The sequence below is a fragment of the Rosa rugosa genome, chromosome 6 (genome assembly GCF_958449725.1).
Source record: "Rosa rugosa chromosome 6, drRosRugo1.1, whole genome shotgun sequence".
In the NCBI taxonomy this organism is placed as follows: domain Eukaryota; kingdom Viridiplantae; phylum Streptophyta; class Magnoliopsida; order Rosales; family Rosaceae; genus Rosa; species Rosa rugosa.
In genome coordinates, this window is record NC_084825.1 from 23,272,357 (window position 1) to 23,287,585 (window position 15,229).

At 37.6% G+C, this 15,229-nt stretch overlaps 1 protein-coding gene across 1 annotated transcript; it reads left to right on the top strand.

The window, feature by feature from the left end:
* Positions 1-12,093: 12,093 nt before the first annotated feature.
* On the top strand, positions 12,094-13,117 carry LOC133718645 (probable glutathione S-transferase). The gene is made up of 2 exons (XM_062145513.1): positions 12,094-12,468; positions 12,636-13,117. The coding sequence occupies exons 1-2, from the start codon at positions 12,139-12,141 to the stop codon at positions 12,996-12,998; spliced, it is 693 nt and encodes a 230-aa protein (XP_062001497.1). The 5' UTR covers positions 12,094-12,138; the 3' UTR covers positions 12,999-13,117.
* Positions 13,118-15,229: the final 2,112 nt, after the last annotated feature.

The window sequence follows — 15,229 nt, forward strand, 5'->3', positions numbered from 1 at the left end:
AGTCGTGTGGGTTCTTTCTTTTATTGTCCAAGAGGGACTTGATTTTCATATTATGGGTGAGTTTGGATAATATGATTTTTATCACTTTTGTGATGTATGTTACCTTAAGGGGTAAGGATGTCGAGTTTTGAAAACGAGTCATGTTGTGAGATGATTTATTTGGAGTTGATGGGTGATCATCTACTTTAGTCAAAGTCGATGGGTGAACATCGACTATCGACTTTAGCTTGGTGTTGATGGGTGATCATCGACTCTAGTGTGAGTTGTTGACCTGTGTGGTGTTCTGTGTGATAACCTGTGTGGTGTTTTGTGTGATGACCTATGTGGTGGTTGGCGTTATTAATGGATGTTTTTAGTAAATGTTTCTATTTATTTCTATTATTGTATTGTTTGTTTTCTTGGTAATCTCCTTAACTAAATTCTATGCAGGGATTACCGTTCTGAATTGATTGTTTTAATGTAATTCCCTGAACTAAATTACATGCATGGATTACTATGATTTTTATTATTTGTTTTAATGTAATCTCCTGAACTAAGTTATATGCAGGGATTACTATTTTCTGAATTAATTGGTCTTATCGTAATCTCCTGAACTAAACTATATGCAGGGATTACTATGATTTTGAATTGTGTGTTTTTAGTGATCTCCTGAACTAATTTTCTAAGTAGGGATTACTGGTTTTATTTACTTTAATGATGTGAGTGCAGTTGTGGTTGAGACTCGTGGTGAGTCAAGAAATGTTTTATCACGTCAGTGTGGTGATAAGTGCTTTATGTTGAGAGGAAAGAAGTGTGATTTTGTGGTTGTGTTGTCAAGACTGAAAATGATTTGAAACGTCACTGAGGTGACAACTACTTTTGTTGAGTTAAATGAAGGTTGATTTTGTAGTTCGTTGTGTTTTAAAATGTGTAAAACATAATTGAGTTTAATTGATTCGTTGAAGTATTGTGAAATTAGATGCTTGAGTCGAGAGTCAGAGCATGTTGATTTTGATATGAGTTAACTTACGTGAGCATGATATTGAAGGATGGTTTTGTATGTTTGGTTGTGTTTTGTGGAATTAAATGTTGTTGCTTGAATTATCTCACGAGTTGAGAAATTATAAGCATGAGTGACGTGAGTCGCTTTAATTGAGTTTACTCATACGGGCTGAAAAGCTTACCGGGTTTGTTGTTTACATTCCCGGTGCACTATTCTATGGTGTAGGGGTTATTGTGCAGGTTAGAATATCGGGTGATCGTTATCGAAGCTAAGGTGGACTTTCCGTCACGTGGGTGAAGAAGGGCGCTCATACTTGTAGTCTTCCGCTGTGTAGTGAGTTGGTGAGAGTGGTTACAGGTTGAATTGATATTCAGTTTGTTAAGTTATCGTGTTTCGGATTTGAATTTAATTATTCAAAATTCGGGGCGTGACAGAATCAGTCCACAGAATCCCCACGGATTCGATGTAAGAACAGAATGAGTATTTTCATATCCTTTGCGTAGGACGGTCTCAGTTCTAATGTCCCGAATGAACTGGCTTTGCAAAATGAGCGAGAGGCCTTAGAAGCAACCAATGAGGATTTTGGTTGGGCCTGAGCGTCTGTAGCGCTATTAGAAGCAAAATGTGTGACTACATCTCCCATCATGGCGTTGGAGCCATGGAAGCTAGCATGTATGGCGTCATGGCCACTAGGAGGAACAACCATGACGTTATGTTCATGGTTGGCATCATCAGATTCTTGCTTCGTTTTGCTCAAAAGGATAGATGTCCGTGTAAAGTCTTCAGTAGACGGATCATCATGTCAGGACTAGGATGATTTATCCTGTCGTGACAAAGCCAATATGTGTCTAAATCCAAGAGATCTTCTCTCATAACTTTATTGGATTTTATAGCTCGAATAGTGACATACAGTCCACTAGAGAGACACATAAACTTCTCTAAGATGCGCCTTTGTTCGCAATCATTAGAGGGATTGCAAAGGAACTCATTTCCGTTCTTTACATGCGTTTTCTCATGGAATCCGTTTGGCTATTCATAGGTGCGATTGGCCCTAGGAGCGTAGAGAGTTTTTGTGACAGTAATTAAGGTGTCATTTGGCAAGTGGAACTTGGGCTATTCCATGTCCTTGAATTAATACTGATAGACCAGCCATCGTAGTCACAAAAGTCATATGCTCATAATCAAAATGGAGTCATAAAGAACTCGAAATTTTATTCATAAGCCAACAGAGTTACATCATTGTCTCTTTGACCAAAGAAAATCTAATCTAAAATGCTAGCTAATGCAAAACAATGGTAGTTGTCTAACTTCTTTCGGTAATTCCAAAATAAATGTGACCAGGTGAGTAGAGAGATGTCGGTGGAGCAAGGCTCGCTGAAGTACCACTAATCTCAGAACCTTCCTAGACATCACATTTATTTTGGGTGAGCCTACTTTGAAGATAGACTTAAACCATTGGCATTTACTACAAAGTGTATGGCAATTGCCTATTACATCTCTTGGAAAAATAAAGACTTAAACAGAATTGGCGATCTATTGATCCCAGCCAGATTTGTAGTCTTCAACCCTTCACTCTAGATCATCTTCTTGATCTTCTTGTTCCATATAGTGAGCCTCTCTTGCTTCACAATATGCTTTGTAGGCGGTGAGAAGTTCTTCACGAGCTCTACAAATGTGTGCCCAATGATCAGACACTCCACATCGAGAACATACATCTCTTTGCTCAAACTCCATTGATTGAGGCACTTTGAAAGCGTCATTTAGATGGCTCTTAGTGTTGGTGGCGCCACCAACATGGCCAGAGGCGTTGCCTCCCTCTCTCTTTCCACGTTGACCTCTTCGGTTCCGTGTTCGCCTATATTGGCGGTTACCTTCCCAAGTAGAGCGATTATATGGACCAGAAAGTCCAAAAGTATCCCTAAGGTTAGGGTTTCGCTCTTGGCGCCTTCTCTTAGGGGCGCGACTATAATTGGATTCCAGAATATGCTCTATTTCCACGGATCTCGAATTATAGTTCTTCACAAGGATGTTGTCATGCTTTTCAGCCACATTCATAGCTCCAATGAGCTCATGAAACCTTGTGATCTGTCCTGCAGTAACATCGATTCGATAGTTCTTAGCAACCATCAATGCAGAGACGGGGAAGGTAGAGAGAGTCTTCTCAATCAACATCGCATCTGTGATCTCTTTACCACAGGATTCCATTAAGGATTTAATGCGAAGTGCTTCCGAGTTGTAATCAAGAATTGTCTTGAAAACACATGAGCGGAGGCTATGCCATCTCACTCCTAGATCAGGAAGCAGGGAGTCACGGACGTTGCCAAATCTTTCTTTGAGTGAGACCCACAGCCTTCTAGGGTCTTCTTCATTCATACACTCGTACTGGAGCGAATCATCTATATGACGAGTCATTAGGATGATGGCTTTCGCCTTATTTGCCTTTAAGGCTGCTCTATTTGCTTCCAAAGCTTGAGCTTGCTCAACAGTTAGCACGTCCTGGTTAGGCTCGAGAATCGTATCCAGGATTCCATCGGCCTTGAGATGCTGGCGGACATCACGAACCCACCTGTGATATTCAGAGCCAGTTGTTCCCAATGGAGCAAAGTCCATTTTGTTCAGGTTACTCATCCTGAAAGAGAACAAGAAAAAGGGTTAGTTTCGGAGCGGAAAAAGCTACCGCGAAAACATATAAAATTTCTGAGCGTATTTGCTTCTAAGAAATTAGAAATTTCTGAGCGTAATTGCTTCCAAGAAATTCAATTCCAAGAGGTATTGGATTAGATCGAAACAATGACGTAAGTGGTCGATCATAAATTCTCTACAAACTCTAAGTTTGGAGATCTCAACAAGCTCCAAGCTTGGAGTGAGCACAAACCCCCACAGTTCGGCTAAATTAGGTCTCCCCTATGATGAAGAAAGGGGGGTAGAAGAAGGGATGTTGCAAGTCTCCGATAATAGAAGAGAAATTGAATTTAAAAACTCTAAAAAAACGGGAACTTTTAGAAAAAATACCTCGAAATAGATCGCCGGAAAATTTGGCCGGAAAAAGTGGTCGGAAAACTGCCGGAAAGTCGCCTGAAAAGTGGCTGGAAAGTGGTTGACCAGCGTTGACCGGCATTGACCAGAGGGTTGACCGGAGGCTGACGTGGCACTGATGCTGACGTGTCAGGATGAGGTGGCGCTGTCGCTGATGTGGCTGTGCTGACGTGGAAGATGACGTGGCGGTGGGTCATGTGGGTCAGGTGTGTCAGTGGGCTTTTGGGCTTTTCTTCTTTGGGCTGGGCTCCTTCTTCTTTTCTTTTTCTTTTCTTTTCTGCCGGTTTTTCTGCCGAACGATGAGGCGGCCGGTTCAGCAAGTTTTAGGCCGGTTTTTTGACTTTTTATTCCGGTTCCTGAAACTTCAGATGAAGAGGCTTCTGCTACCAAAATTTGGTGGAAATTGGAGGTCCGGAAGATGGTGAACCAGTGGAATATTTGCTGCGAGTTGTATGGAGCTTCCGGTGGCCGGTTCGGTAGGTTTCCGGCCGGTTCTTGGGGTGCCGCCGCCGGTTCTGGACTCCTGGAATCAAGTTCTTCAAGGTTTGAGGTGGAGGCAGAAAAGGCTTCAAGGTTTTGTATTCGGATTCAAGGTTTTTAGCTTCTTGAATCAGGGTTTGGCTATTTGTTTCAGGGTTAGGGCTTCGTGCTGATAACGTGTTTTAGGAAAACTGAAATTGGGAGAGAATAGAGTCGTACTTTCATTGATAATAGGGGCCTCTTTATATAGAGGATTACAAACATAGAGATAGAGTTGTACATGGAAACATAATCGTACATTGATTGGATATCTCCTAAGATTCTCCGAGAATATCTCTAATATAAACCCTATTTCAACTAGAGCAAGTAACCTCTAGTTTGGGCCAGACACATATTCTGGATTTACTTGAACATATATGTCCACGGTAAACGAAAAAAAAAATTGCTTTGTTCCCAAACGCAATGTCTTCTCTTTTCCTCTCCCCACTTTAAAATCGTTTTCTCTTCTTCTCACTTTGAGAATTGTACACACAATTATAGCAAACGAATTTCAAGAGTCTCTTAACTCTCTAAAGCTTTAAAAACAAATAAATTTTCTCTTTAAATATTGGGGTTTCAATGGTTATTCAATTAAGCAATTTATTTTCATCATCTGTCACCTCCTCTCAATCTTTCTCTCCTATATTTTTCTCTTCTTCTACGATGATCAGACACAATTTTTGGCATTCTATCAATTCAGGCTGCAATAGAGATCAAATTAGGTATACTTAAATTGGGTGTTCTTTAAATTTTTTTTTTTTTTTTTATGGTGTGTATTCTTCAATTTTTAAATTCATTGAAATTCTGGACATTAGAAGTTCTATTACTAGCATTTTGTGGTATTTTTTTATTATTTTAACAACTATTGTAAATTTTTATGGCTGTAATCTAAAATCTCGATTGTACTGTCACTGCCGATTTTCAATTTCCAGCTTTCAACATCCTTAATCAATTAATCACAGGTTCAATCTATACTGAACACTAGAAGACTTTTCTTTTCCCCTACAATGGAATTTTTTCCCTCTCTCTCTCTCTCTCTCTACAAACATAGCATCTTCAGATGCATTAATTGGAAGTCAAAAGTTGCTGGTTGATATGTTGATGCATACGTCTTTAAAATTGCTACATCGCAGTCCTGGTTTTCTGCGCTCTAATTTTTATCATTGAAAGTTTTACTGTTTCACATGTGAAAGAAAAAAAAAATTATATGTCTATCTATGGGTAGTTAGGCACCAAATTTTTTTTCGCCCGGGGCTTCAAAAACCTCAAGATCGGCCCTGTCTTTGTTTGCCGCTTGGAAGTGGGCAACCGTCTTTGCTGCTACTCTTTGTGAAAGTATGTAGGTTAGTTTTTTTTTTTGAAGTGGCTTATGTAGTTGTCAGATATATATATATATACAAGCCCAATGGAGGAGGTCATCTCTCTCTGAAGCTAAGTGGGTTTCCTATATATAGTCATGTCTGCAGCATTGCCTAATATCTTTCCCGCCATAATTGTTCTACTACAGATTTGTTTCCGTCGTTGCATGTTCATAATCCAGAATGGCTGGCACTACAAATTCTTAAACCAAGAAATACGTACTGAAGTGCCAAACTAGTGCTCACTTAACTAGTGCTCATAATATGCACTTAACCGCTCATTTGTAACTTCTTTTTTTGATCTGTCAGCTCTGACACTCTCGTGGATATGAAGTTGTTGATACCCAAATTTCCACGAGTTCAAATTTAACTAGTGACAAGCAAAGGGGACGAGTCATCAACGTCGTGACCTAATTGGGCCTTCAAGCAAGCCCACTTCATGTCAAAGGAAGCCATCTAGTTAGCAAGAGATACGACAGGCCCAAATTCTCAAATGACTAACATGCGTTTTAAAAGAAACCGACACGCTAGTTTACCATGCGATACGCGTAGACCCAAGCTACGTTTGGGGCTTATACGGAAGGGTGTGGTGTGGAAGGTAACGGATTCTGTGAGGCCTATTGTTAAGTTAAGGCCCGTCGACAATTTTAGGCTTGGGGGCCAAAATTCATGCTTCAGGGACTAAAATCTTAACAAATGCTAGTAGAGAGATGAAAGCAGGCCCAGCAAAACTCAAAGCCCATTAGAATTATCTCCTTACCAAAAGCCCATTACAACAGCCTCTGGCCCAAGCCCGTTGAAACCATCTTCTTCCCCAAACCAGAATGTCGTTCTATCAAAATTGCTGCTGGGATTAATACTTCACCATTTCTGGCAAGAACCCAGAATCTATGGAGAAGATTTGATTCATATACCCAGCAATCCCGTTTCAATTTCCAATAGCCCTCAAACTTTGTGATTACAATAGCAGAAAATAAGGGATTAGAATCCCTCAAAGATCACAGCAGCACAAAATCTGGGATCTTCACCAATGACCTTCACTTTCATAGCCAGACCCAGCTTTCACCCTTTTGGTTTCATAGGGAAAACAAAAACTAAATGCTTTAGAATGATCCCACCAAAATTGAGAATACCCCTTCAAAACCCCGGGTTCTCAGCACGAAACTTCCCCGCCTATCTCTGCTATAAAAAGCGGGTTCACTGCCGTTGGAAACCAAGCCACAACAACCCAGAAACATCAAATAAGAGATCAAGCTCTATCTCTGAATCCCTAGCCATCAATTCCTCCCAATCAACCTTAACCCAAAACTCAGAAATCATGCATTGCTGGAACTCTCTCTCTCTGCTAAACTCCCAGGCATCTAGCTCCCACACCATATCTACCTATAAGTTCTGTTCTCGTGAAATTAACTCCGATCGCTGCTGTTATCATCTACTCCAATCGCTGCTGTTATCATCTAGTCTAATCGCTGCTGTTATCATCTAGTCCAATAGCTGCTGTTATCTTCTAGCGGGTTAATGCAACGAAGTTGTTCTCAGATCCAACCTTTGAACAATTTTGGGCCTAGTCTCGCTTAATCAAGAGGGTCTTGCTGCAAAAGGTCCAAAACACAAAATCACCCTCACAGAAGTATATCAACCAATGTAAAAATTTCGGAAAGTTTATCTCATAGTGGTCCAACTCTCTTTAGGAAAGTATAGGTGTATAAAGGGTTTACCGCTTTTGTTGATGTCAAAATGACGGCGGATCGAGTTAATGTTTTTACATAGTACCTATTAATATGCCATATATAGATAGGCAATATCAAATTTATTGATTTTCAATTTTAGTTTTTTGAATTTCACAAAATCCTTATATGCCTACTAATATTGTCAACTTATTTATTAGATATATGAAATAAGTATACATTCCATGAGCAACAAGGTGGAGGAAATAGAATTTATCAAAATCGACCGTTAGATGTTGTCATGATAAGAAGAAAAGGTTATGGTAAAATTTTTAGCTATTTTCGTTGTTTGGATCTTGATCTACTGGGTCAACTTTAAACCCCAAGTACCACTTAAAAACGCTCATAACCAGTCCTTCGCAACTTACTTTTGTTCAATCTATCAGCTCTTTCACTCTCGTGGGTATGAGCTATATCAACCAATGTAAAAATTTCAAAGAGTTTATATTCTAGTGGTTGAGCTCCCCTTAGGGAAGTGTAAGTATATAAAAGATTGACCGCTTTGTTTGATGTCAAAATGACGGCAGATCGAGTAAATTTTTTTTACTAAGTACCTATTAATACGCTATAAATAGATGGGTAATGTCAAATTTATCGATTTTTAGTTTCAATTTAAGACAACATTTATCAGTTTACGAGCAATTTTACAAAATTGACGACAAATGTGTTCTACAAGTAGTAAATCTTCATATTTCGTACAAAATAGAGCATGTGTCCTCATTCACGTAATAGAGTTCTCGAATGTGTAATTGGGTGGTACCTTGTGTAATCTTCCTCATTGAGAAAATAATTACATCTCTGACAATGTTTATTACGAATATAAGGACAAATGATCAAAAGTATTGTAATAAATGTCCTGTTTGTGGTAATTACAAGGTCTAAGACAACATTTACTAGTTTATGAACTATTTTACAAAATTGACGACAAATGTGTTGTACAAGTGGTAAATCTTCATATTTCATACCAAATAGAGCATGTGTCCTCATTCACGTAATATGGTTCTCGAATGTGTAACTGGGTAGTATTTTGTGTAATGTTCCGTATTGAGAAAATAGTTACATCTCTTGGATCGATTATTACGAATGTAAGGACAAATGATCAAAAATATTGTAATAACTGTCCTATTTTTGGTAATTACAAGGTCTAAGACAACGTTTACTAGTTTATGAACTATTTTACAAAATTGACGACAAATGTGTTCTACAAATGGTAAATCTTCATATTTCATACCAAATAGAGCATGTGTCCTCATTCATATAATAAAGTTCTCGAATGTGTAATTGGGTGGTATCTTGTGTAATGTTCCATATTTAGAAAATAGTTACATCTCTGACATCGATTATTACGAATGTAAGGACAAATGATCAAAAATATTATAATAAATGTCCTATTTTTGGTAATTACAAGGTCTAAGACAACAGTTACTAGTTTATGAACTATTTTACAAAATTGAAGACAAATGTGTTCTACAAATGGTAAGTCTTAATATTCATATCAAATAGAACACGTGTCCTTAATCACATAATTTACTTCTCGATTGTGTAATTGGGGTTGTACCTTGTGTAATCTTCCTCATTGAGAAAATAATTACATCTCTGACAACGCTTATTATGAATATAAGAACAAATGATTAAAAATTTGCAATAACTGTCCTGTTTGTGGTAATTACAAGGTCTAAGACAATATCTACCAATTTATGAACCATTTTACAACATTGACGACAAATGTGTTGTACAAGTGGTAAATCTTCATATTTCGTACCAAATAGAGCATGTGTCCTCATTCACGTAATAGAGTTCTCGAATGTGTAATTAGGTGGTACCTTGTATAATCTTCCTCATTGAGAAAATAATTACATCTCTGACAACGCTTATTACTAATATAAGGACAAATGATCAAAAGTATTGTAATAAATGTCCTGTTTGTGGTAATTACAAGTTTTAAGACAACATGTCGATGAGCCGTGACCTGTTGGTTAGCCAGCCTAACTAACACTGTGGAGGTCACGGGTTCAAATCTCACTGACATTAGGGATGGGGTGGGGTGGGGAGTTAGATTGTCGTCCAGAGTCAAAAAAAGTTTTAAGACAACATTTACCAGTTTAGGAACTATTTTACAAAATTGACGACAAATGTGTTGTACAAGTGGTAAATCTTCATATTTCGTACAAAATAGAGCATATGTCCTCATTCACGTAATAGAGTTCTCGAATGTGTAATTGGGTGGTACCTTGTGTAATCTTCCTCATTGAGAAAATAATTACATCTCTGACAATGTTTATTACGAATATAAGGACAAATGATCAAAAGTATTGTAATAAATGTCCTGTTTGTGGTAATTACAATGTCTAAGACAACATTTACCAGTTTAAGAACTATTTTACAAAATTGATGATAAATGTGTTGTACAAGTGGTAAATCTTCATATTTCGTACCAAATAGAGCATGTGTCCTCATTCACGTAATAGAGTTCTCGAATGTGTAATTGGGTGGCACCTTATGTAATTTTCCTCATTGAGAAAATAATCACATCTCTGACAACGCTTATTACGAATATAAGGACAAATGATCAAAAGTATTGTAATAAATGTCCTCTTTGTGTTGTACAATTGGTAAATCTTCATATTTCATACCAAATAGAGCGTGTGTCCTCATTGTACTATTTAGTTCTCAATTGTGTAATTGATGTTAACATTTTGGTATTTACTCCATTTAGGACAATATTTACATGTATATAGACAATATTACAAATTGATGACAAATGTGTTGTTAAATTGGTATAATTTTTTTTTTAATTTCCATGTGCCAAAATTTGATTGGGTGACCTGATGACCAATTCATCAGGTTACCATCATATTAAATTGTTATATATTAAAAAAATAAAAAATAAATGTATGGGATACCCGGGGGTACTCTAGCTTGTCTCGCCATATGAACCCAGCTAGAGCTCTTCCTAACCAACTACAAAAGCCAGAAACAGAGTCATCATGTCAAATACTTGGCAGACAAAATTTTCACACGTATTTCTTCTCAAATAAAAAGATAATGGAGGACCCAGCCGCTAAATGTTGCAACTTGAATTCAAAGTTTTAAGCGCACCTGCGAGAGGAAAATCAATACTCAAACCAGAGAAAAGGCATTGAACACGCAAGAATTGCTAAAGAAAGAAGTGAAAAAAAAAAAGTCCATTTTTCAATTTATGCAGATCATCTTCTCCGTATGTTTCCAATTTTATCAAATGGTTCTCGATGTGGGATTCCTTTAAGTAGGCTTTCAGTCTTCCAAAGATGAGACCAGATAAAAGATAGAGCAAGCATAATGTTATAAACCACATGCCACAAATTCACTGCTTTGGAGCTTGGACAATACCATCATGGATATGAAACTCTTTGTGATCGTCAGTTCTTTTGATCATAAAGTCAACTACAGTTGTATATTCATCTTAGATGTCTACATATATCATTTATTCTAGATATCTGAGTTGTGCTAATAGCCTAATCTTAGGATAGTAACTACCGAATTATAATTGATGTAGATTACATAGACTAATTAGGATCTAAATTCCTTAAACTTAATCTTAGCATGATATACATAATCTGCTATCTAAATGAGAAATATATCTAGAAATTCATCAACTTTTCAATTACCATTGACACCCTAGAAATTGTATGTAAGTACTTGACTATAAGTAAAAAGATTATGCGAGGACAGTAAAATCATTTCTGGTGTGTATTAATTTGTAAGACCAATATGTATGCATTGATCATTCAGATATCACCATCCCAATCTCTCATGAAAAAAAAAAATAAAAAAAAATCTAAAAGATATTATCCGGTCAAGTAGTTTAGGCTTTCAATACCATATGTTATACGACTAGAAGTACCTTGTAGATATTGACAAGAGAATATGGGACACATTCTTCCAGAGCCGCCTGCACAGTACGGATGTCTAAATTTCAAAGGGAACGAACAGAACCCTTCTTCTAGTTACATCACACCTACCATCCAAAGTTCCAAACACTATTTACATACCCTAATCCTTTCATTTTCTCAAAACTCACTTTCACCCCCATATATTTCCCAATTGTCAATCATTTTGGAGCTTCTTAACTATTTCTCTTTCTCTCAGGTGCTGTAAAATTATGAATAGCTAGTAAAAACCAAACTAAATACAGGTTTTCACAACAATTAACAGAAAACAAGTCACAGGACGAAAGGAGATGTCAACGAAGGTGTGCTTTTCTCGACTGAATCATAAGAGGCTCCCTATTAATCTTTTGCCAACTTAACCTGACTAAAGTTTAGATTTAATCCTTTATAGCTGTTGAAGCTGAACTCTTTTCTTAGCATGTTACTTCTACCTTAAGCTATCAAACTTTATATGAGCATTTCCCATTTCTATGGCTCAAGTCGTATATAGCAACATAGAAGGTCAGAATAATAAATACAATGATGTATAGGGAGACAACAGCAAAGTTCCCTAGTCAAAGTTCTGCATAAAAAGGCCTTAAGCTGCTATGGAAACTCATTCCAAGAAAATGGCAGAAGTCAAGCTCTTCAGAACATGGTCTAGCCGTTTTGCTTTGAGAATAGTCTGGGCACTGAAGCTCAAAGATGTCCAATATGATACCATCTTTGAAGATCTCTCAAACAAAAGCCCTCTGCTTCTTCAATACAACCCTGTTCATAAGAAGGTTCCAGTGCTTGTGCACAATGGAAAATCAGTTGCTGAATCACTTGTGATCCTTGAATACATTGAAGAAACATGGAAACAGAACCCTTTGCTATCCGAAGATCCTCACGAAAGAGCCGCTGCACGCTTTTGGGCAAAATTTGGTGATGAAAAGGTAACCCAGCTGAACTACTACTATTTCATAGCATAATCAGAATTTACTTGAACACTAGTATCGTATGGAGTTTTGAGATCAATGATATTCTATACAAGAGATGAGTAATTTTGATGGAGAATTCAATTTTTTTAATTATCTAATTAGGTTTGTGATTTTACATGAAGGTATTGCCATCTATTTGGGAAGCCTTCAACAGTGAAGGGAAAGAGCAAGAGGAAGGTATTGTGAAGGCCAAGGAGAACTTGAAGTACCTGGAAGAGGAGCTAAAAGGGAAGAAATTCTTTGGGGGAGAGCATATTGGATTTGCAGATATTGCACTTGGATGGCTTGCAGAACTTGAGAATGTGTTTGAAGAGGTAGCTAGCATGAAAGTGATAGCAGAAGATGAGTTTCCATTGTTATCAGAATGGAAAAGGACTTTTGCAGATGCTCCTATAATCAAAGAGAATTGGCCTCCCAGAGACAAACTTGTCACCAAATATCAGGCTTTTCGAGAGGCCAACCTCTTGAACAAGGCACCTAAATGAAATGGTTTGTGACACCAGAGAAGAATAGCAGCAGAAGACTAGATGAAAATCTGTGTTTCCAAATGAAGTTCAAACTCCAGTATCAAATACTCGAGGCATATAAAATTTTCTTTTTGTCAGATGGCATTAGTATGAACTAAATAAAACGTTCTTACCAACTACTTTTCAATTATCAAACACGAAACAGAGAATGTTCTGTCAATGATTAATGTCCTAGAACTCATTTGCTAGCCAAACTAGTAGGTACGTAGAGATTAGGAAGCAGACGCAAATTCAGAAGATAATATTGTCCTGGAATAGGACAATAACTTAAGTGACTAGGGGTAGATATATACATGTGTGTAATTAGAAGTGGTCAGAGAGGGCAAACCAAGTCTCCAACTTAGGGCAATACCAGTGGACATATATGAAAACCATCCATGTCCATTGTTGCTTTTCACTCTCTGCATGCATCATTTGCACATTTACTCCAAGGTTTTTAAAAATATAGCCTCAGATTCAGAGTGCTTTCTTGTGCGGGGTTTGCCTTATAGAATGCTCAGAGATCAGGTCTTTAGGACCGGAAACTCTGAAGGGTTTTACTCGCCAAATGGGAGCCAACAAAAGTAGATGCTTGAGGTGGCTTGGTTCATGGGAACAAGCTTGTTGGTCTTTGTTTGCCCCTTTGAAGTGGGCAACTGGCTTTGCTGCTTCTCTTTGTGAAGGCATGGAGGTTAGTCTTTTATTTGAAGTGGCTTATGTTGTTGCCAGATATATATACAAGCCCATTGGAGGAGTTCCTCTCTCTCTGAAGCTCAGTGAGTTTCCTATATATAGTCATGTCTGCAGCATTACCTAATCTCTTTCCCGCAGGAAAAATTGTTCTACTACAGATTTGTTTCTATCGTTGCATGTTCATAATCCAGAATGGCTGCCATTACAATTTCTTAAAGCAAGAAACACTGAAGTGCTAAACTAGTGCTCACGTAACTTGATTAAAAGAATCCAGTGAAACTTATATTCAATCACAAGAACCCGGCTAGAGGTCCTTTTCCAGAACTACAAGTCTAAAAGAACATCTAAACATCTCTGAAGAGTACACACTATAATTTATTAGCGCAACCATCACACAGGTAGTTTGGCCAAATTTTGATAATATAAGATCAAGACTAAATCATCCAACAGAAAATGATGCAAACTTAAACATAAACTTACATGGGTTAAGTCCGCATCAAGTTTAGTAGCCAACATCAGTATCATCTAAACCAAAATTATTTATGGTGGCTAATTTCATGAGATATATTAATGTTCTGAGGTCACACGCTACTTTTCTCGGCAGTAATCAAATTTAGAAAGAGTGAAAGAGTTGCCGGCAGCCATTTTGATTTTTCAGTGGGAAGCTTTTGAGCCTCTTCATAGTGAAGTGATGTGGTAAACATGATTCTGTCATGAATAGCATATAATATCAAACTCCACATAACTTGAGGGCTCACAAAATATATTTTGTGCCACTCCCACTATCAACTAATTCAAAGGTTCGATACTATAGAAACTAAATCAAAGTTCTTGCAAATGCATTTTGATTAGGAAACATGAATCTCTAAGAAACAAAGAGTAAATATGAATACTTACCATATCAATTAAGTCATCTGTCCCGAACCTAGATTTCAGAGCCAACCAGCAGTTCCTCATTAAGCTATAACCTGCCAGAAGAAACAACATGAAACAATGGGAGGGATGAAACTAATAATCTGCATGATATATCTCAAAAACACACATGTTTTCATCTTTAAAGAAGACAATGCAGAGAACATATGCCCCAGAAGAATGTATCCGACTGAGGGTTTTCTGCAGGGAATATACTCTGGGCGTGTATCCAAGTCCAGATGAGGAAGCAGGGTCCTGTCAATGCCAAACTAGTCCGTCCTGGTCTTGATGTTACATCATAATCACCAAGGAGAGCCTTAACCTCTGGACATAGTTTGGCCAGACTCTGTAGTAGCAGTGATAAGTACATGAAATAATTCTAGGACAAGCAGAAATGAGCTTCAGTAATTTTGCAGAAACAACCACACACAAACATATATATCTTAAAGAAAGATCAAAATGCTGTAACAAATTTTATTATATGCTACAATATTACAAACTTTAGCAAAATAGCATGTGTTTGTGATGAGGGTAACATGAAAATTCAAAACCACATGTCAAATTCAGCTATTTGGCCATAATAAGAAAGGGAAGTACTTGTTTCT